The sequence below is a fragment of the Stenella coeruleoalba genome, assembly GCF_951394435.1.
Source record: "Stenella coeruleoalba genome assembly, chromosome: 7".
NCBI classification, from domain to species: Eukaryota; Metazoa; Chordata; class Mammalia; order Artiodactyla; family Delphinidae; genus Stenella; species Stenella coeruleoalba.
This window is the reverse complement of record NC_137153.1, coordinates 112561370-112583421: the sequence shown is the minus strand read 5'-3', so window position 1 is coordinate 112583421 and position 22052 is coordinate 112561370. Positions and strand designations below refer to the sequence as shown.

Genomic DNA, 22052 nt, shown 5'->3' with positions numbered 1-22052 from the left:
AATGCTTGTTAAATCTGTCACCTATACAGAGAACTAGAACATTATCGGTGCTGTCAAAGCCACTTGTTTGCTCCTTCTTGGTTCCCTTCCCTTTCCGCCCCTTCAGGTAACCTGTCCAAAAGTTTGTGTATATCAGTCCTTTGCTTTTTAAAATATCCTACCAGATACATATATATTCATAAACAATCTGTTGTTTAATGTTGCTTGTTTTCAAACTTTATGAAAATGGTACACTATAGGTGATTCATTTATTTTTACTGCTGTATAAAATTCCAGCATTTGAAAAGGCCACAATTTGTCTCTGTCTTCTACTAGTGATAGATACTTGAGTTGTTTCCATGGTCAGATGAGTCCTCCTTTCTTATACTATCTGTTCAGGTCAGATTACGTGGCAGAAGCTATTAGGTTATTGGGGTGGAACAATAGATGACCAGATCTAAATTATCATTCGCTCCTGTATTTAACAGGAAATATAAATGCACATTTGATCACCAGGCTGAAGGACATAGTTTTAATGCTGAGTTCTGTGGCAGAAGTACTTGCTTTGCCTTCACACTGACTTGCTAAATGAAGTCTCTCATCTTGAATGTATTCCAGATATGGAGATTGGCCTGAATTCAGGAAATACTTTGCTGTGTGACTTCTAAAGTTATCTGTTTGAACTTATTTATGTATACATTCTGATCTTCACTCCCTATCTCTAGACCTTTATATCCCATTGCATATATTTCTCCAGACAGGTGGCTTTCCTCTGGTATCTCAAATTCTAACATGAACAAAACTGAATTCATTAACTCCATTTCTACATGTGCACCTTCATCCCCCAAGTCACCAGCAAGAAACCTTGCAGACATTTTAGACTCTTCGCTTCTTCACTTCTTGGTGTCCAGTTAGTCAGCAAGTATTTTGGCTTCCATCTCCTGACTCAGACTTACCCTTTGTACTCCATTTACTAGTAGTACATTTTACTTCCATTTTATTTCAGGCTGTCTTTCTTTCGTGGACAAATGTGGTAGCCTATCTGGGCCCCCTGGCTCCAGTAACTCCCCAGAGCGGACCTGTTCATGTCTGTCCAATGCTTGAAACTCCTCAGTGGCTTCCCCATCATCTGCAGGATGAAGTGCAAAGTCATTATTATAGTATAATGGTAAACCTCTGTGGTCTTGTCACAGCTAACCCATCCTACCGTTATCTCATTCTACTTTCCTGTACCCTGTGCTCCAGCCATTGTACATTGAACTTAATGTACTTTATGGAATGGACAACTTTCCATCATACCTACAAATGCTTGCATATTCTGTCTCCTCTCTCTGGAATTTCTCCTATGTCCTCCTCTCACTTCTGAATTCCTCTGACATACTTGTGTGCATCCTTCAAGACTTGGCTCACATGTTACTTCCAGGAAGCCCCCTTGACCCGACCTGCCCATCTCACCCCCTCTACTCTTTATCCCTACTGGCTGAATTTGGTCCCTTGTCTCCTATATCCTCTGTAATATCACCTGTTACACTGCATTGTTGTTGATGATTTGCTTGTTTGGCTCTCCCACTAAACTGGGAGCTTCATGAGAGGCAGTAGAGTAACAGTTAGGAACTCAGGCCAGGTTATGGAGGTAGACCTGGATTTGATTCCTCTTTCATCATTATTGTGTGACCTTGGGAAAATTTTTTGTCACTTTTCTGTGCCTTAATTTCCACATCTATAAAATGGAGATAGGAACTATACCTGTCTTTATTAAAGTATGTGTGTTGGGGCAGGGTGGGCAGGCAAGGTTCCTACCCCTAGGTTCGATTATTCATTAGAAGAACTCACAGGACCCAGCATATAGTTTTACTCACTACTATCATTTACCACAGTGAAAACATTTACTACAAGGAAAAATTAGCAAAGGGAAAAGGTGCATGAACAAAGTCTGGACGAAAGCAGGCACAGGCTTCCAAGAGTCCTCTCCCAATGGAGTTGCATAGGGCACACTTATTTCCCTCAGCAAGGAATTGTGACAACACAGGATAAAATGTTATCTATCAAGGAAGCTCATTAGAGACTCAGTGCCCAGGAATTTTACTGGAGGCTAGTCATATAGGCACCCTCTGCCTAGCATTTACCAAAATTCCAGACTCCTAGAACGAAAACAGGTGTTCAGCATAAACCATATTTTTGGCACAATTAGTTTAGGTACAGTGAGCCATTCTTATCAGGAATGGTGAGAACCCTTGTAAAATCTAAGTTCCCACAGGCCAGCCAAGGGCTCGCCTTACAAGCAGGCCTTGCCAAGGATAGCAGTCTCAGGCCTGGGATGTTAACTCTTTTCTGCATAGTATATAAAACACTTAGTATAGTGCCTGGCTCTTAATAAGCACTTCGTAATTCGTAGTTGCTGCAGCTGCTGCTGTTTTAGGTCGGGACTCCGTTTCACCACTGTTTCCAGTGCTTAGCACAGTGCTAAGAATAGATGTCTCACTGACAGTAATAATCATAACTTGTACTACTAATAGATGATACGTATTAAAGTTAATTACGTGCCAGGCTGTGTTTTCAAGACCTGACAAATATTCATTTATTTAATCCTCATCACAGCTTTGTGACGTAGATTATGTTTGTTACATTTTACATGTGAGGAAACCAGTGCACAGAGAAGTTAAGTAATTGGTCCAAGTTCTTGTAGTTTGTTAGTGGTGAAGATGGGACTTTAACCTGGGCCTTCCGCCTCCTGAGACTCCCTTTTAACTATACCCTCCATAATGGACAAGTAAGTGGCTCAGTGGGTAAATGAATATTTAAAATGAGTTGTTCAACCACCTGTAAATACATTTTGGCAGTAAATGGGGAAGACTGAAGACTGGATATTAGATACTATTATTTTTTGATTTTGTTAGGTATAATAATGGTATTGTGGCGATAAAGGAAAATGTCCTTATATTTTAGAAATGTTTATCAAAATATTTAGGATGAAATGTCAATGTCTGCTATTTGAAGTACTATAGTAGAATAAAAATTGATGAAGCAAATATGGGAAAAATCAGCAGTTGTTAAAGTAGAGAGAGAGTGTTCATTAAACCACCCTCCTTACTCTTCTGTATTTTTAAAATTTTATAATCAAAAGTAGAAAGATAAAGTGATTTATTTATTAGCAGTAGTAAGCAGTGCCCAAAGTAGTAGCAGTGCACATGTTTTAAGATAAGCTAAATTATTGGGAAAATTTGACATCTCATTAATACAGTGATTTACTGAATGTATATTATCTGCTAAAGTTTTTGATGCATTTTAGAGCTATAGATTGATACCCCTTTGTTTTACAGATGAAGATACTGAAACTTTATCAATGTCAGTGATAGGTTCTTCATCACAGACCAACCAGCCTTTCTTTGGTCCCTTGCTAAAGAACCTTCTTCCCTTTACCTCAGGATTTTACCTTTGGAAAAATAAAGTGCTTTACTTTTTTATCTGAAAATATATTTTTTTGTATTATGTACTTGGTGTAATATGATCATAATGGATTTGTTTACCACTGTGTATGCCAGTAGTGTGTGTGCGCGCATACACACACACACACACACACACACACAATTTATCTGTTTTGCATCTTGTATCTCTTCACATTATACATGGAGGTAGTGTTGCTTCTACTTTATAGTTAGAGAAACTTTTCAGTTATCACTTAAAGTGTAACCAAACCTAAAATAAGAGTTGTTGCTTTCTGATTGAATATTGTGGTCTCACGCTGCTAAAAATCCAGGTATGAATACAACCTCTTATATCTGTCTCAACAGGCGTCTGATGGAAGCAGCTCCAGAGAAGATCTTTCATCCCAGCTTTTGAGAAGGAATGAACAGATACGGAAATTAGAGGCCAGGCTTTCTGGTATGTCTAAGAACTCATAAGAAGCAAACAAAGGAAACTTGCCTTGCCTGACCCTCTTTGCCTATAAGAAAGCCAAACAGCATAACCTTACAGTTATTTTGACATATTTTGATATTCTCAGTCAAAAAGGAGCAACTTGTACCCCCTTTAATCCCTTCTTTTGTTAGTGTACTGAATAGTGTAAATTCAAAACTGAGTTTTAAAGTTAAAAAAAAAAAACTGACGTTTTTCTGCTCCTGAGATTTCTAGCCGTGGATATAAAAGGTATTAAAAGTATATGTAGATTTAACTATCTTTCATCCATTAGCCTAGCTTGCTTTCAGATGGAGAGGGTTAGGAGATAGCATTTTTAGGGAATGGCCAACAGATGTTGGATTCTTCAGCACCAGACAGGGTTTGGTGCTACGTTGCCACTTGCTACAGATACATATCACCTGTGTAATGTCTTTCTGGGTCTTTGGGCTACTTTTCAGTGGTATTTCTAACTTCAGCACCTGTATAGAAGCTATAACTCTCATTATGTCTTTTATGTGCAGTTTACGATGTACACCACTCCTATTACATTCTTTGCCTGAGCAGAGGGCATATTTGTGATAGAGTTGTGAGTTCTTATTTTGGTTTCTGCCAGTAGATACATTTTGAAAGCTTCAGCCTGTGAAGTGGTCAATGACTTCTGTGTTTGTTTTTGTCCTTTGGCCTTATGCCCATTTTACTGTAATGAAAGCAACAGACTACAAAATTCACCAAGTTGTATGTGAAATATCTGTGTTTGTGTAGTTATCAAAGGTATATAGTATAACTCACAGCTCCTAGCTAGTCCATTATCTCATTTTGTTCTCACTCTAGCCTAACAATGCTTAGTGACATTAAGGTCACAGAGGTAGTAGGTGGTAGAGCTGGGATCCAAACCACTACAGTCTGCTTTAAACTCAATTGTTATTATCCTGTTACCCCTACCTGTAAGTAATACCAGTAACAGAGGTGAAGTAACTTTATATTTGTTCAGTGTTGGGGAGAAAGCTCTAAGGTAATATGGATCTTCCCTAAATAGTTTGGGCTTGATTGATGTTAGAGGAGGGACCGGGAAGAGGACTGACATTTATTAAGCCCACTTATGTCCTGGGCATTTACCTACAGGCTCAGTGTGAATAATAATAACAACCATAGTATCAGCTACCCTTTATTGAGCATTGTGTGCAACGTGCTTAAAGCACTTAGTTTGTTTTATAATTAAGGCATATAGAACATTTAGTTTATTATCTAATACATCCTTTGAGGTAGATAAATTAATATCATCATTTCATAAATGAAGAAACTAATACTTAGGATCAATAATTTGCTTAAGGTCTCTCAGCTAAGGACTGACAGAGTTGGGATTTGAACTAAAGCCTGTCTACTTTTCCACTATACCATACTATCTTCTTTGGCTACCAAGGTAATTAATTCTGACTTTCACCTTTAATATGTCATAGGCAGCTCAGTTCTGTGTAGAAAGGAAGCTGACTTTTCTAGAGAATTAAGTACTTTTATTGCAAAGGCAATACTGTGGTAAGATGTTTGCTATTGCCCTAACCACTGTCACTCAGTTGTATGGACTCTTAAGTGAGCTGTTCAGTGAATTCCCTTTGATCTATCCTACTGCTAAGACTGGAAAGGAAGGTGAAACTGAGATTTGAAATTAAGTAATGAGATAATGGTTTTCATGGCGGGGCATTTCTGATGACCAGACCAGGCCCAGTTCTTGTTCTCTCTCAAGGCTAAACAAATCTGCCTGTTTGTATTCACCATTTACACTGTGGGTAGTTTGTACTATACCTGTTTGCCTGTGTTGTTCATTGTTAATGGGAGGCTGTCTGCCCAGCTTTCCTTAACAGGAATGGTTTTCAGGTTGAGAAAATCATCATCATTTTCATTCATTTTTTTTTGTTTAATTAACTTCCTTTCCTGATGTTTGTCCATTCCTGGTATGTGCGTCACCCTCCTCACCCAAGACTATGCTGAACAGGTCCGAAACTTGCAGAAGATAAAAGAGAAGCTTGAAATTGCATTAGAAAAACACCAGGATTGTACGTATTTTTTTTCCTGCTTTTTTCAATCTTTCCAGGGTTTAGTTTTTTGAAATGAAACAATAGCGTATGGTTAAGTTTGTCCTTCATCATAGCCCAGATCTTTATTTTATAAGTAGTGTACTTCTTAATCAAGTTGATATAACATTTATCTGATAGTTATAAGCATACAGTTCATCCTTATGTTGCTTTATGGGCATGCTTCTTAGGAGAAGGTTATTATGTATCTCATCCAATTGGCTGGTTTATTGGCTGCCCTTAGTTTTTAGTAAAATCAAGTGCCTGGTCCTTGGGCCTACATTAAGAAACTTTGGTTCTAGCCATAGCTTCATTGCTGCTTTGTTCAAGAACTGGGGAAAATCTTTATCTGTCATCACTCCTCTAACAATAGAACATACATTTTGTTTAGTTTACCCTAAATCATATGTTCTCCTTTGGATTCAATCCAAGAAAGATGCTAACAGAAGTAGAAAGTTATTTTTTGTTGATATAATATATACTAAAAAAAATTTTTTGAGGAAAATAAAGTGGAAGAAGTGTTTTGCTTTGTTTTGACTTTTTGTTTTAATTCTGATAAAGTAGTAGTAGCCATCACTTAGCAATAGCATTGGTGTTTTCTGGCAACCTGCCTAACTCAGTGTTCTATCACTGTATCATTTAGAAAGTTACCCTTTGGCATCTTCCTAAATGTATATACTTGACTATAACAAAAAACCAAGAACAATTGGAAACAAGCTAAAACAAAACTGTGGTCTATTACTAAGGGCAAAAGATTCTGGGAAAGTCAAGATGGGTCAGGTTTTTCCCAGTCTCATAATCCACTCTGTGACCTTGGCCTTTTTTGTTAGGGGACAGTTGTAAAGTAATCACATGGGCTATTTGACATGCTGTTTCTGAAATATCTCCATATCTCAAATAGAGCCTCTTTGTTAACAGCTTCCATGCGGAAATTTCAAGAGCAGAATGAGACATTCCAAGCCAACAGAGCCAAAATGGCAGAAGGACTGGCTTTGGCATTAGCCAGAAAGGACCAGGTATTTTATATGTGGCACTGCCCAAGGCTGGTGGAAAGATTTCACTTAGTGACATGATTTCAAAAATCATGCCATAAACCTGGTAGAAGATATTTACAACCCAGGAGAAAAGGAATGCTATATAAGTTCTTTGAGATTTCATTTGGCCTTAGGGTGGGAAATTATTAAGGAACTTTACAGTTATAATCATGAAATGTGTCCATAATGTGAGACTATCATTTTCCAAACTGTATAACTTTGTAAAATGGAGAGGAAAGTAGTGTGTTCGTAATCTGGTGGTGAACCCCAAGATAAGGAAAAACGTCTCTGCCCTCCAAAAACCTGTCTGAAAGCCTAGTCCCAAAACACTTGCCTTTATAGTGGAGAAGATGCTATCCAGCTAGTGATCATCCATGGAGTACATAGTTCTTACAACCTCTGTCCCAAGTTTCCTCATCCCCAGCCAACTAGACTGAGAGGAACTTCTGTAATCTCAGTAGAACCATCCATTGAAAGATGCTGAATGAATGACAATAAGAAACTAATACTATTACTGGCTCTTACAATAATTATAAAGTATATTTTGTTCAATGGCATTTTGAATTTAAGATAAGCATCAAAATACTGTAATGATAATTCTGATTTATTAAGATAGGGTCAATTTATTATATTACATTTCCTTTTAAGAAAATACATTATTTCATCTGCAGTAGGTGGGGTGGTTGGTTGACTTGTTTTACAGTGTGTATTAGTCATGTCAGACATTTACTAGCCAGAAAAAAAAATCATTCACCAATAATTAGTGAATAACTGTGATATGAATTTATATAAATGAAGAGATAATCTAAAATCGGTGGACTCTGATTGTAGGCAGTTGGGATATAGCCTTTTGTACCAGTGGTTATTTTTTCCCCTCTTCTGTGATTGGTGAATAAGGGGCATAATCCCTTCTCCTTTAACTTTTATCAGATGGCATAAAAGATATTGGTAAAGTGAAAATGAGAAGGAAAATAATGATTGGGGGCTGCTGAAGACAACCCCTGCCCCCCGCCTGTTTTTCAGTCAATTAATTTTTATAGAGCAGTTGTAGAATTACCAACACAGCTGGTCCCAGCTACCCACTCCCAAGAAATATTAATAGTACTCATAGAAAAACCCTCAGGAATAAGCTGAAAACTGCATCAGAACATCAGATACAGCCTTGTTTGGGGCTCTGCTTAGTAAAAATTTGCAGGCTTATGTATGTGCTTTAGAATTTTATATAAAGTTCATTTTCTTTTCCTTTTAGGACTCTTGGCTTTCTTTATATTTGCTGTTTTGTTTGGTTGATTGGTTGCTTTGGGTGGAGAGGGTTATTTTGTTTTCTTAAGATCTTGGTATTATTGATACTCTTCCCTGGAAACTGTACTTTTTTATTGTTTTGTTTTAGGAATGGTCAGAAAAAATGGATCAGCTTGAAAAGGTTAGTTCATCTTTGTTTTTGTCTCATTGTGAATGTTGGCCTCTTCTCTGGGGCTTGGAAAATGCTTTCTTCAGTACCTAGTACACTGATGGCTATACCACCTCTTGGAAGCAGGGCACTGGGTGATTAGACATTGACTTAGAAAGCTCGTGTCTTCCTTTTCCTTGGTGGGTGTACTGGACATCTTTTGTTTGCCCCTCCAGGTACACTCTCCACCCCCTCTCCTACCTTTCTCTGTGTACGAAGGCTGATAGGGAATGCATCAGCAGGGCTCCATTGCCCTCTGGCTTCTAATTAAGTGTGCCTGTGGGAAACATAAAAAGAACTATGTGTAGAAGAGTGTGGTCGGGAAGTTTATTCCCTCAGCCATCTCCATGTGAGATCCCTTCAGTTTGGATGCATCCCATGGCCCAAGGTCACAGCTTCAGCTGGACCTTTGGTTCACCCTCTGATAGAGTTTCTCTTTTTGTGTTTCTTGTAACCTATTTATCCCTTTGCCCCTTTATGCCAACTGTTACTAGCACATCATCTCTTTTGGGTTTTCTTACCCCACCCACAGCTTTGAAAAGTCCCTTTATTAGACTGTCTGCAGAATATCTACTTTGAGTCTGTTTCTTGCTGGGGCTCTGATTGACACAGTGGTAACATTAGGAATAATTTTTGAGGATGCAGTTGGGAAGGATGGCATTTCTGAAGGCTCAGCATTGAGTAGATAAGAGAACCTCTTAGCTAGACACAGACGAGGAGAATTGATTATTCCAGCACCATAGCTTGTGTAACACTGTGTAGGTGCCTTATGTAATGTATTCCTGGCTCCCAGACATGAACAGGAAGATGAAATTTCACACCTACAATTAGAAAGACATTTTAATTTAAAATAATCAATAGTCAATTTGCTCAGCCCACATTATGTGCTGCTTCCTAATTCATTCCTTGTTTTCACTGAGTACTCCTAAGTTACTCTTTATGGTAGAAAATTATTTCTTTTCTTTTTCTATTTTTTTTTGCCACACCATGTGGCATGCAGGATCTTAGATCCCCAACCAGGGATCGAACCTGTGCCCCCTGCATTGGGAGCACAGAGTCCTAACCGCTGGACTGCCAGGGAAGTCCAGAAAATTATTTCTTAGATTGATATATTCAGTTGTAAAATATATTTACTGTTAATTTTATTAAACAGATGAGTTTTATTATTGCTCCATTCTTGGGATGAAACACGAAGTTAAACCAGCGATTTTCTTTGTGTGTTCTGTAGAAATCTGATTACCCAAGCTATCAGAATGCCTTAACGTATTTACGTAAGGAAAGAATTACAGAAGAGTCAAGCTATGTCCCAAAGAAACTTGTGCTTAAAAAATATATATCTAAACATGGTGTTAATTATGGTCTTCTTAAATATGAAGGTATGGGTTAGGTTAAAGTTTTCTTGTCTTGAAAGAAACTCTTAAGATTGTAGCAGTTGAATTCTCATTGGACTATTTTTTCATCTTTTAAAATTATGGTAAAGGGGGAATCCATATAGGACTGAACTAAATAAAATCTACTTCAGTTCACTAAGATCTTTTCTCTCCATCCCCCCGCCCTACCGCAGGAGAGGTTGGGAAATATTTTAGACCAGGAAAGAGTAATGAGGCATCTATGTAGGTCTTTTAAGCCACTGTGATTTTTGGAAGTGTTATTTTTAGACTGTTTCAATTTTTTTTTATTTAATTTTTTTATACAGCAAGTTCTTTTTTTAAAACTTTTTTTAAATTTATTTTTTATACAGCAGGTCCTTATTAGTTATCCATTTTGTACATATTAGTGTATATATGTCAATCCCAATCTCCCAGTCCCACCACCCCTCCCCCCCCAGTTTTAATTTATTTTTAATCAAGAATTGGAAACTGCGACAACAGGGTTTGTCCTGAATAGAATCCATCTCAGGAAGCTATTATTTAGTAAATTGTAACCTCCTGACACCAGTCATGTCTAATTTTTGTTGACTTGCTATCTGAACTTACTAACCAAAATTAGTTCTACTTAAATGCATCTAATTTTTTAAGAGCATTCAGTCTTGTTCCAGTTATTCATGTTATTCAACCAGTTCAGTGTGTCATTGAGATAGACATGTAAAATGGATGTCTGCAATTGCTAATCAAACTTAAGCACTTTTCAAGTGTTAAGTAATTGTTGCTCTTGTTCCCCTTTTCACAGCTATCATTTAAAACATATTTATTTCTAACTTAAAGAATTTATAGATAATTTTGTAAATAATTACCGTAAAGCTTCCCATTATCAATGTATTATTGCTACTGATAAGAAATTGTCTTCAGATTTTCCTTTATTAAGAATTCTGCTTGTATAATACGGATTTCTAATGTCCTAGTTACCTGAGCTGATATCTTCTTTTGCATAGGATAAAAGGTTTCTGACAGCTCAGTTACAGGAAATGAAGAACCAGAGTTTGAATCTTTTCCAAAGGAGAGATGAAATGGATGAATTAGAGGGGTTCCAGCAGCAGGAACTAAGTAAAGTAAAGCACATGGTATGCGTTTTTGTTTTAGAAGCTAAATCCTGAATAGATGATTTTGCTAGTCATCACTCTCTAACTGCTGATAAGCATACCTTAGTTGTCTTTGATACTAATCATATTTGTATGTTTTTCAGTTTGTTAAAGTGGAAAAGTTCAGTTTGAAATGTATTTCCTTTTCCTTTTTAAACTACTGGGCATATGAGACCCCTTCTAAGCTCACAAAAATGTTATGAAAGCTTGCCTTATTGGTCCAGATTTTTTGTAATTTATTAATTAATTTATTTTTGGCTGCATTGGGTCTTTGTTGCTACACGCGGGCTTTCTCTAGTTGCGGCGAGCGGGGGCTATTCTTTTTTTTTTTTTTTTTTTTTGCGGTACGTGGGCCTCTCACTGTTGTGGCCTCTCCCGTTGCGGAGCACAGGCTCCGGACGCGCAGGCTCAGCGGCCATGGCTCACGGGCCCAGCCGCTCCGCGGCGTGTAGGATCTTCCCGGACCAGGGCATGAACCCGTGTCCCCTGCATCGGCAGGCGGACTCTCAACCACTGCGCCACCAGGGAAGCCCGGGGGCTACTGTTCATTATGGTGCGCGGACTTCTCGTTGCAGTGGCTGCTCTTGTTGCAGAGCATGGGCTCTAGGTGTGCGGGCTTCAATAGTTGTGGCTCGCGGGCTCTAGAGCACAGGCTCAGTAGTTGTGGCGCATGGGCTTAGTTGCTCCGCAGCACGTGGGATCTTCCCAGACCAGGGATCGAACCCCTGTCCCTTGCATTGGCAGGCGGATTCTTAACCACTGCACCACCAGGGAAGTCCCAGATTTTATTTTTAATTTATTTATTTTATTTTTATTATTTTTGGCTGCGTTAGGTCTTAGTTGCGGCACGTGGGATCTTCATTGTGACATGTGGGCTTCTCTCTAGTTGTGGTGTGCGGGCTCCAAATCGCACTGGCTCTTCACTGCAACATGCGGGCTTCTCTCTAGTTGTGGCACGTGGGCTCCAGGGCACGTGGGCTCTGTAGTTGCGGCACGCAGGCTCCAGAGCGCATGGGCTCTGTAGTTTGCAGCACGCGGGCTCTCTAGTTGAGATGCGCAGGCTCAGTAGTTGGGGCATGTGGGCTTAGTTGCCCCATGGCCTGTGGGATCTTCCCTGACCAGGGATTGAACCGCCTCCCCTGCATTGGAAGGCAGATTCTTAACCACTGGACCATCAGGGAAGTCCTTGTCCAGATTTTTTTACAAGTGTATTTCTTAGTAGTGGTCCAGTGAAACTTTCTATCTTTGTATCAGCTTTTAAAAAAAGAAGAAAGTTTGGGGAAAATGGAGCAAGAATTGGAAGCACGTACCAGAGAACTTAGTCGCACCCAGGAGGAGTTGATGATCTCCAACCAGCTGTCAGCAGACTTAAGCCAGAAGATAGAAGAGCTTCAGAGAAACTACTCAACGCTGGAAGAGCAGAGGTTCTTGCTTGGTCTGTGGGGCACATGGGTAGCGGTGTTAGTGTAGCTCTGGTTACAGCCAACCTGTCTTTCCCCATTGCTCACTGTAGCACTTCCTGATCTTAATTCTGGCAAGGTCTTCTGGACTTATCCTTACCTGCCTAGGGCTTTAGGACCCCCCTACCTCCTCCAAACCCTCATTCCCCTTCACCTGCCTAGGCTCAGACACTCCAACCCTGCCGAGCAATTTAGTATGTTTTAGAGTTGCTAAGCTATTGAATAGCCAAAGGTAGATAAAGATTTCTTGCCTAAACCTGAGTGGAATTTTTCTCTTGGGCCTCCTGCTTCAGAGAGAGTGAAGGAGTCTTTTCCACTGATAATCTTCACAAGGCTAATGTTTGCAGCCCTGACATGTAAAGAACCATCTGTGTTTTTCCTGTGGAAGAATGTGTCTTAGGTGGGATATCCAAATTTGTTCATTGTCTGCTTTCTTTCAATAAAGAGATCATGTGACAGCTTCAAAAACAGGTGCAGAAAATAAGATCACAGCCCTGGAGCAGAAGGAACAGGAACTCCAAGCCTTCGTTCAGCAACTTTCCATTGATTTGCAAAAGGTAAGTAGAGGACTAGGAGTGGACACAAGTTGCTAGGATTCATGAATGGGGTAAAAACTATATCTGTCAGAAATTTGCGCCTCAGGATGGCTGGTGAAAGTTCTGTTTCTCATGCAGTCCCCATTGCCCTAGTTCCTGGTGTAGCCAGGCTGCATCCAGATGGAAGGGGCCATGTAGTTGAGCAAGGGTTGCTTAACAGAAGAGGTCAGTATTGTCCTGACAGGAACTGTCAAAGCACACCATTTGATCTGCTCAGACTTGTAAACTACTATGTCATGGACCTTGAGCACAAGAAGACACAACAGCGGTGGTTGACGTGGCTAGGCTTGTACCTTTGACGTACGTGGCTCTAATCCGATTTGTTCAAACGCACATAAATGATATCATTACTGTTCGTTTTTTTTGTTTGGCTAACATACATTTTTTGCCCTTCTACTCTAGGCCTGTGCTAAATTCTGAGAATATAAGGGTGAACAATAATCATATCATTATTGACTGTAGTGTTTCTCAGTGGTGTGTTCCTTACCATTTTGAGCAGAACAATATGTACTGTATGATTGTCCCATGCATTGCAGGACATTTAGTTTTCCTGGCCCCTGTGTTCTGAATGCCAGCAGCATCCTTCAGGCATTGACAAGCCAGCCCTTACCCTCATATAGACAAAACACCCCCTAACAGGTGGTACCAAAAACCCTACCCTCATCCCCTGAGAACCACTAATCTCAAGTGCACCAGAGACTTACAGTATTATTACAGTACAGTAAGATTTGTGTAAAAGAGAAGTCTATATACCCCTTCTAGCTATTAGCATACTTACAGATACCTAAATAGAAGCCGAGAGAGGTCATATACCTTGTTCAAAGTTACACGGTAAGTGACAGAGCTGAATTCTAACCCAAGTCTTACTCCAAAGCTCATGCTTGTTCCATGGGGCTTTGTTGACTCACAACAAGGAGCACCCAGTAAATAGATCTAGACACCTATAGTGTTTTGTCTCAGAGGCCTACTGTTTCATGATAGAACTCAAACCTCCTGTTTGACAAGAAAAAAGTTCACAACTCAGTAAGTCCCAAATAAGTGAAACGGATTTTTCAAATGCAAAGGATATGCCATAGGGAGAGTGCATTTCCAGTGCAGGAGTCAAGGAACTGTTCCTGGAGGAACTGGAATTTCAAGGATGGGTAGGACAGCAGGAAGCAGAGAAGACAGAAGGGTATAGAATACATTTTGCGGGGGGGGGGGGGGGGGTTGGAGAGAATAACAGACACAAAACTTTGGGATTCACGGGACCGTTTGATATTAGAACCATCCATCCATTTCATAATTGGAAAAGGTAATTTTCCAGACTCTGGTCCCACTGAGTTCCCTCATTCATTCTAAAAATATAATTTGAGTTTTATTATGTGTCAAGGTCTGTGCTCTGTGCTGGGTGTTAGAAATACTAGGGTGAGCAAAACAGATATCACCCTTGCCCTTGTGGAATTTAGTCTAGAGGGGAAGTGAGACATTAATCAATAATCACATAGATATATAATTACAAACTATGATGTGTTGCTGTGAAGGAAAACCACAGGATGCTGTGAGATCCTGTAAGAGGGCATCAAATCAGATCTAGCGTTGGAGTCATAGAACACTTTCCTTGAGGAAGTAACACTTGAACTGAGATGAACTACTGAAGCTTGTGAGGGTAGGAATGATGGCAGAGAATTTTAAATAGGAAATAGTATGAACAATAAACCCAGAAACTGAGGCAGTAAAGGGAGTAGCGCCTTCAAGGAAGTGGAAGAAGCCTGGAAGGGTACCACAGAGTGAGGGAGAGGATTACTCTGGCTGTTAGAGGAAACATTGAAAGGGTTTCCAGTTAGGAAGCTATTGCAGTTGTGCAGGCATTAGACGGTGACTTTGACAAGAGTCGGGGTGGAAATGACGGGGGAGGAGACAAATTTAAGAAATCGTGAGGAGACGGACCCACTTGGTAATGTGGTAAATACAGGAGAGGAGCAAGAGGAAAGGAGGTGTTTGGGGTGATTTCTGGGTTTCTGGCTTAATCACCTGAGTGGCTGATGCTGTCAGTCATCAGGCTAAGATAGCACTAAAGGAAGGTCAGTTTTCTCATAAAGATGATGAGTTTAGAGTCCTTTTCTTTGTTGTCCTTGTTAATATTGAGTAGATATGAAATAATATTTATGAAACATAAGTAAGGTAAATAGTGTAACAAGCTAATGAACTGCCATGTAGCTACTACTCCACAGGTTAAGAAAGAGAACAGTGTGTTTACCTTTGAGATTCCTGGTGTGCCCTTTACTCTTCCATCACATTCTTTTTACCTTCTTAAGTAAGCTTATCTAGAAATTACTCCACTTCCTAGCTTTGCTTTACAATTTTATCCCTAAACAGTGGCTTCTTTCATTTATCATGCTTGTTAACATTATATAAATGAAGTGCTGTAGGTATTCTTCTAATGCTACCTTTCTGTGCTCAAGGTTGTATTCTGAGACACATTCATATGGACACATGCCGCTATAATTTAATCTTTTCTCAACTGTGTAGTATGAAGTTACTAAAATTCATTTATCCATTCTATTGACAGTGGGCATTAAGGTGTTTCTGGTTTTTGCTTTTACAAACAAGGCTGCTGTGAACTTTTGTCTGCCTGTGAATGAGTTAACTGTAGGGTATATTTGAGATGTGAAAAGTTAGGGTCAAAAGATTTGTACTTTTCAACTTTACTAGGTAATGCCCAGTTTTTCCATAGTAGTTGTAGTAATTTACAAACATTCACCAGCAGTGTATAAGAATTTGGGTTCCTCTGCTTCCTTGACAGGTGATATATTGTCAGACTTTTAATTTTTGCCAATCTGGCCACGCTGCATCGCTTGCAGGATTTTAGTTCCCCGAACAGGGATTGAACCTGGGTCCTCGGCAGTGAAAGCGCAGAGTCCTAACCACTGGACCACCAGGGAATTCCCTCTCACCATGATTTTAATTTGCTTTTCCCAGATTATTAATGAAGTTCAGCATATTTTCATATGTTTATCAGTCATTCGTGCTCTTCTGTGAAGTGCTGGTTCAAATCTTTGGCCCATTTTCTATTACATTTTCTGTCTTTTTCTCACTAATCGTCAGAGTTCTTTATATGTATCCTGGCTGCCATGCCCCTCGGTCAGTTATGTGGGCTGCAAATGTGTTCTCCCAGTTTGGGCTTTGCCTTCACACTCTTTATGGTTTCTTCTGTTGAACATATGCTCTTCATTTTAGTACAGTTGAATTTATTATTTTCCTTTAAATTTATACTTTGTCTCTTTAAAAAAACCTTTCCTCACTTGGAATCATAACATTATTCTCCTATATTATTATCTGAAAATTTTAGAGTCTTGACTTTATTTTCAAGTCTTTAACATACCTGAAATGTGATTTTGGTGTGAGAAAGGGATCTGTGTCTTATTTTTATTTTAATTGTTTTAGTACCATTTATTGAAAAATCTGTCTTCTCACTGATCTGCAATGCCAGCTTTATCATGATTCAGTTTTCCATTTGTACATGGAACCACTCCTGGACTTCGGGGTGTATGCACCTGTGGTATTTGCACAATACTAAGCATTGCCTTACTAGCTACAGTATTAGGATAAGTCCTGGTGTCTGACAAGACAAGTCTCGGTACCTAGTTCTTTTTCAGGAGTATTTTGAATATCGTTGGCCTATTGCTCTTCCACAGAACAACTTGTCAGGCACCTTAAAAAACCTGGTGGAGAGGCTCCAGAAAGACCATTAGCCTCTCTGCCAGGTGAGGACACAGAAAGAAGTGCCAGCTATGAACTAGGAAATGAGCCTTCACCAGAGGTGACCATGCTGGCACCTTGATCGTGGACTTCCCAGCCTCCAGCACCGTCACCTGCCCAAATGCAACCTTGAACCAAACCAGATGCCAGAGGGAAGAGAGTGTCTGTTGATATTGTCCAGGCTGCGGATGTCTCCAGGAAAAATTGGAAAAGATGAAGGGGGCATGGGTTCAAGCCCTGGTCCAGGAAGATCCCACATGCCATGGAGCAACTAACTAAGCCCGTGCACCACAACTACTGAACCTGCGCTCTAGAGCCTGTGAGCCACACCTACTGAAGCCCGTGTGCCTGGAGCCCGTGCTCCACAACAAGAGAAGCCACTGCAATGAGAAGCCTGCACACCGCAATGAGGAGTAGCCTCCACTCGCCACAACTAGAGAAAGCCTGCGCACAGCCTTAAATAAATAAATAAATAAACAAACAAACAAACACACACCTGGTGGGATATTGATTGGAATTGCGTTGACTCTGAAGATGCATTTGCAGAACATTGATTACTTTATCATGTGAGTTTTCTTATCCAAGAACACAGTGTCTGTCTCTCTAGATATTCAATGTTACTGTTACTTTAAAAATGACTCTCAATAAGGTTCTATAATTTTTTCCAGAAAGGTTTATTTATTTATTTATTTGGCAGCGTTGGGTCTTCATTGCTGCACGCAGGCTTTCTCTAGTTGTGGCGAGCAGGGTCTACTCTTGGTTGCAGTTTGCGGGCTTCTCATTGCAGTGGCTTCTCTTGTTGCAGAGCACGGGCTCTAGGTGCACGGGCTTCAGTAGTTGTGGCACACGAGCTCAGTAGTTGTGGCTCGCAGGCTCTAGAGCGCAGGCTCAGTAGTTGCGGTGCACAGGCTCAGTTGCTCCATGGCATGTGGGATCTTCCTGGACCAGGGCTCGAATCCATGTCCCCTGCATTGGCAGGCGGATTCTTAACCACTGTGCCACCAGGGAAGCCTTCCATTCCTTTTATTTCCTTTTCTTGTCTTATTGCATTAGCAAGAACTTCCAGATGATGTTGAAAAGGAGTAGTGAGAGGGGACATCCTTGCCTTGTACCTGATCTTAGTGGGAAAATCTTTGAGTTTCTCACCATTAAGTATGGTGTTAGCTGTAGCACATTAGGTGCTGAGGGCTTGAAGTAAAACAGCCAGAGTGTGGGGAGTTGCTCTGTGTGGGATATGGTGCACAAGAAAACTAAATGGAAATTGGCAACTGATTCTTCTGTTCCTGACTCTGCCCAACACGGTGACTTATATAAGACTTGTTTGTTCTCTTGGTTGTTACTGGAAAGGGTCACATGTATCTCTCAAGTTCATACTGATGTGTAATATAAGGAGTACAGACTTTGGGCCAAGAAGGCTTGGATTTGAATCCTTATTCTGTCACCAAGGTGTGTGCTGTTGGACTAGTAGTCCCTAAGCTTCAATTTCCCTGTAAATGGACACAGTGAAGGATAGTTGTAAGGACTAGAGGATGAGCTTGCACATGCTTTGCAAACTGTAGCTGCTCCTGCACCATGCTATTGTAATTATTACTGTTATCAACATTGTTAGTAAGAGACCCATTAAAGATGGGTCAGCTGGGCCAAAACTTTTTTCTTTCCTATCAGACTACCTCTCCCTCCTGTATTCTCTGCTTTGCATAATGTTACCATTCATCCAGGTATCTGAGCCACAGACTTGGCAGTTGTCTTCACTTCTTCTTTCCTCTTCACCCAGCCCCCTGGTCATGTTGAACTTGTCTGTTTACCCCTTTACACATGCTGCCTTTTACCCAGAATGCTTGTTCCTCTCCCCCATCTTCCACCTGGACTTGCCTGCTTAGGAGGCCTGATCTGATTGCCCCCGTTAATCCCTTCTGCCTCTGATACCTCATAGCACCTTGCATGTCTCTCTGTTACAGCATGATTGTATTGTTTTATAATTAACTGTGTGTATATCTCTTTTTACCAGCAGCCTCCATGCTTCTATGGGTCAGTAACTATAGCTGATTATATTCCTAGAGACAACACATAGAGTATAGGCTTGATAAAAGTTTTTGAATTATGGGATCTTTTTTTTTTAATTTACTTATTTTTGGCTACGTTGGGTCTTCGTTGCTGCGCGTGGGCTTCCTCTAGTTGCAGTGAGCGGGGGCTCACTTCAACTTCAACGAAGGGGCTATCCTTCGTTGTGGTGAGCAGGCTTCTCATTGCAGTGGCTTCTCTTGTGGAGCATGGGCTCTAGGCGTGCAGGCTTCAGTAGTTGTGGCTCACAGGCTCAGTAGTTGTGGCGCATGGGCTTAGTTGCTCCGCGGCATGTGGGATCTTCCCAGACCAGGGCTCGAACCCGTGTCCCTTGCGTTGGCAGGCAGATTCTTAACCATTGCGCCACCAGGGAAGCCCGAATTATGTGATCTTGAATCCATTCTTCAAACTTCTCCTCCACTATATATGTGGTCACCCCTGTGAGAATTCAGAATGGCAAGTGCTTCTTCCCAAAATCCTAGGCCCATGTAGCTACATCTTATTCTGAGGAGAAAACTGGCTGGGTTGCAAGCTAAACATGAAAGTCTGTGGCTTGAGATGGAGCAGCAGATCATAAGGTGAGGGAATTTGAGGAAGCACAGTATTGTGAGGAGGTTCAAGTCTTCACAATGAAATGTTGATGCCATGCGACCTTATTTTGGAGTGGAGAATGGGCATGTTCCGTGCATGTAAGGACCACTGTGAGCTAAGAAATTGTATATTCAAAGGATTCTGGATCCTCAGCTTTGATGTTGAGCAGCATTTGGAGATTGACAGTTGTGAAAGGAACAAATGTAGTCCCAACCCACCACTGCCACCACTACCATCACTGCTAAAGAGGTAGACTGAAATAAATAAGTGGGCAGCTGGTGATCTGGGGCCATGGTGTAAGGTGCTGCTGTGATTCAGAGGTGCTCCCTGTCCTGTGAGCCAGGGTGAATATCATTGTTTGTTTCAGTTCTGTCTTCAGCCTTAAGGCAGCTACAGTGGCATCATGACTGCTTCATCCAGCCCCACGTTTCCAGGCGTATTGTTCTGTAGGTCATTGTAGGGCTGGCTGGGAGCTTCTTCAGTGGAATTACCTCTGCTGGTTCTTGGCATCTGGTGTAAAGTTGTAGGTCCTGTTGGCCTCTGGATTAATAGGATTAAACCTATGCTTGATGAGAGTGGGAGGGGGAGCATTCCTTTAGCTAGTAGATCATGACAACACAGGGGATATTTTAGAGAGGAGGAACATCTTCGCAGGGTCCTGGCTAGATTCCACAGACGTAATAGCATTCTTCCTTCCCGGATTGCCAGGTGCTTAAATTTGGGAGCGTTTGCTGCTTGCTGCAATAGGCCTGAAACGGATACCTGAGTAGTGTTGGGTTCTGATCTCATATATTCTCTGTTCCATTTTCAGGGAAGATCTCCTGGCTGTATGTTCTTCTAGGATGCAGTTGGAAACAGAATTTCAGAGAAACATGGTGATTCTAGAGGATACAGGAAGGGAGGGAGAGAGACAGTGTAATGTAATCTCTGCTTTCACCTGCAGGCCACTGCTGAAACTCAAGAGAAAGAAAAACTCATCACACATTTGCAGGAGAAGGTTGCATCCTTGGAGAAGAGACTGGAGCAGAACTTATCAGGAGAAGAACATGTGCAGGAACTTCTAAAAGAGGTAACTAGCTCCCTTTGGGCTGGCCAGTGTTGGGAGGGCCGTGGTAACACTGGAGATTTCATAAAATCCTAGAGTTTCAGAGCCAGAGAGTCTTCAAAGAGCTTGGTGAAAACATCACTCCCTCCAACTTTTGATTGTTCTGCTTATGGTAAAATCAGCATCATGTTGCCTGTGTGTGACGTTTTCCTGAAGGAAAGGGAGCACTTTGTTCAGAGATGCGTGTGAAGGAGTGGCATCCTGATCACCGATAAACCCCACCTAGTGATTTACGCCATTTGGGTTGTTGTCTTACTGCCCTGCTTTCCTTCCCTACCCATTGTACTTTACATTGGCCAAGGAAAGTAGTTACCATCTGCCTTTGGCGTGAGCGAGAATTGCTTTGGGCAGCAAGTGGACTCTCCTTAGCCGAAGGAGGCAGTTGAGCCAACTGGCCTCTAGCCCAGTGGTGTAGGTGAACTTGCTTGTTGTCTGCCCACATTCTGCTCTCTCCTACATGACAGAGGTGACAAAACCCAAGCCTTGGGCCTAGATTAGCCCCTCACTTTCTGTCTTCAGTCAGTTTCAACTAAATGTGTCCATCTCCACTGCCACTGCTGTACTTCAGGTTTCCAGCCACTCTGGCCTAGTCTGTGTTAGAAGTCTCCAGACTAGCCTACACCCTCTCCTGCACCCTCTGACACAGTCTTCCACATCACCACTAAACTCATCTTTCCAAACAACATTTCTGACTATATCACTCCCATAAAGAGCTTCCACAATTACCCTACAGTCTATAGTGAGTATAACGTGGTTTCTAAGGTATAGATTGATTTCTAGAACCAGGCTCCCTAGGTTTGCACTTTACCTCTTCTACTTACTAATTTTTGACTCAGAGCAAGTAACGTAATCTTTTTGTGTTTTCTTCCCCCTCTGTAAAATAGGGTTAAAATTGTATCAAACACATAGAATTGTTATTGGGAAATGATTAGAATTAGCACATCATGGGGTCTCAGTATATTTCAGCTATTAATATTATAATCATTACTGTGCCACCATCATTGTTATAAAGTTTAGTGTGCATAGGAGTTACTTGGTGAGTTTGTTTGAAGTATACATTTCTAGGGAATTCCGTGGCAGTCCAGTGGTTAGGAATCGGCACTTTTACTGCAGTGGCCCAGGTTCAATCCCTGGTCAGGAAACTGAGATCTTGCAAGCCAAAAATTTGGGGGAGAAAAAGAAATACATATATATATATATGTATGTCTTGCCCTACCCTCAGAAATTCTGATTTTAGTAGACCTGGAATAAAGCCTCAAACTTAAAAACTCCTCCACCCACCTAGATGAGTCTAATACAAGTGTTTGGATGACTCCACTTTGAAAAATATTTGATACAGAATTAAGTTCAAACTTCCTTCTGTAGCATAAAAAGCTTTTCTCATAATCTGGCCCTTTGCCTAACTTTCTAGTCTTGTTTCATGACCTGAACCCATCATCACCTTGACTTTTGGCAAGCTGTAGCTCCCCAGATACCTCCAGCTGTTTCATACCTCTAGTGTCATCCCTCTGCCTGGGTGCTCCCTTGGGCCCTGGCCACCTGTGAAGAATG

At 40.9% G+C, this 22052-nt stretch overlaps 1 protein-coding gene across 4 annotated transcripts in view; it reads left to right on the top strand.

The window, feature by feature from the left end:
* Positions 1–22052, top strand: part of GOLGA1 (golgin A1) — a 52900-nt gene that overhangs the window by 3588 nt on the left and 27260 nt on the right. For 3 of the 4 annotated variants that reach the window (XM_079925562.1, XM_079925564.1, XM_079925563.1), the window contains 8 exons: positions 3771–3861; positions 5853–5927; positions 6864–6961; positions 8370–8402; positions 10801–10929; positions 12202–12371; positions 12853–12964; positions 20340–20465. In XM_079925562.1, the coding sequence (XP_079781688.1) occupies positions 3771–3861; positions 5853–5927; positions 6864–6961; positions 8370–8402; positions 10801–10929; positions 12202–12371; positions 12853–12964; positions 20340–20465 (834 nt within the window). Of the gene's footprint in view, positions 1–3770; positions 3862–5852; positions 5928–6863; positions 6962–8369; positions 8403–10800; positions 10930–12201; positions 12372–12852; positions 12965–20339; positions 20466–22052 lie in introns of those variants that run through there. The other variant, XM_079925565.1, reaches the window with a different exon arrangement.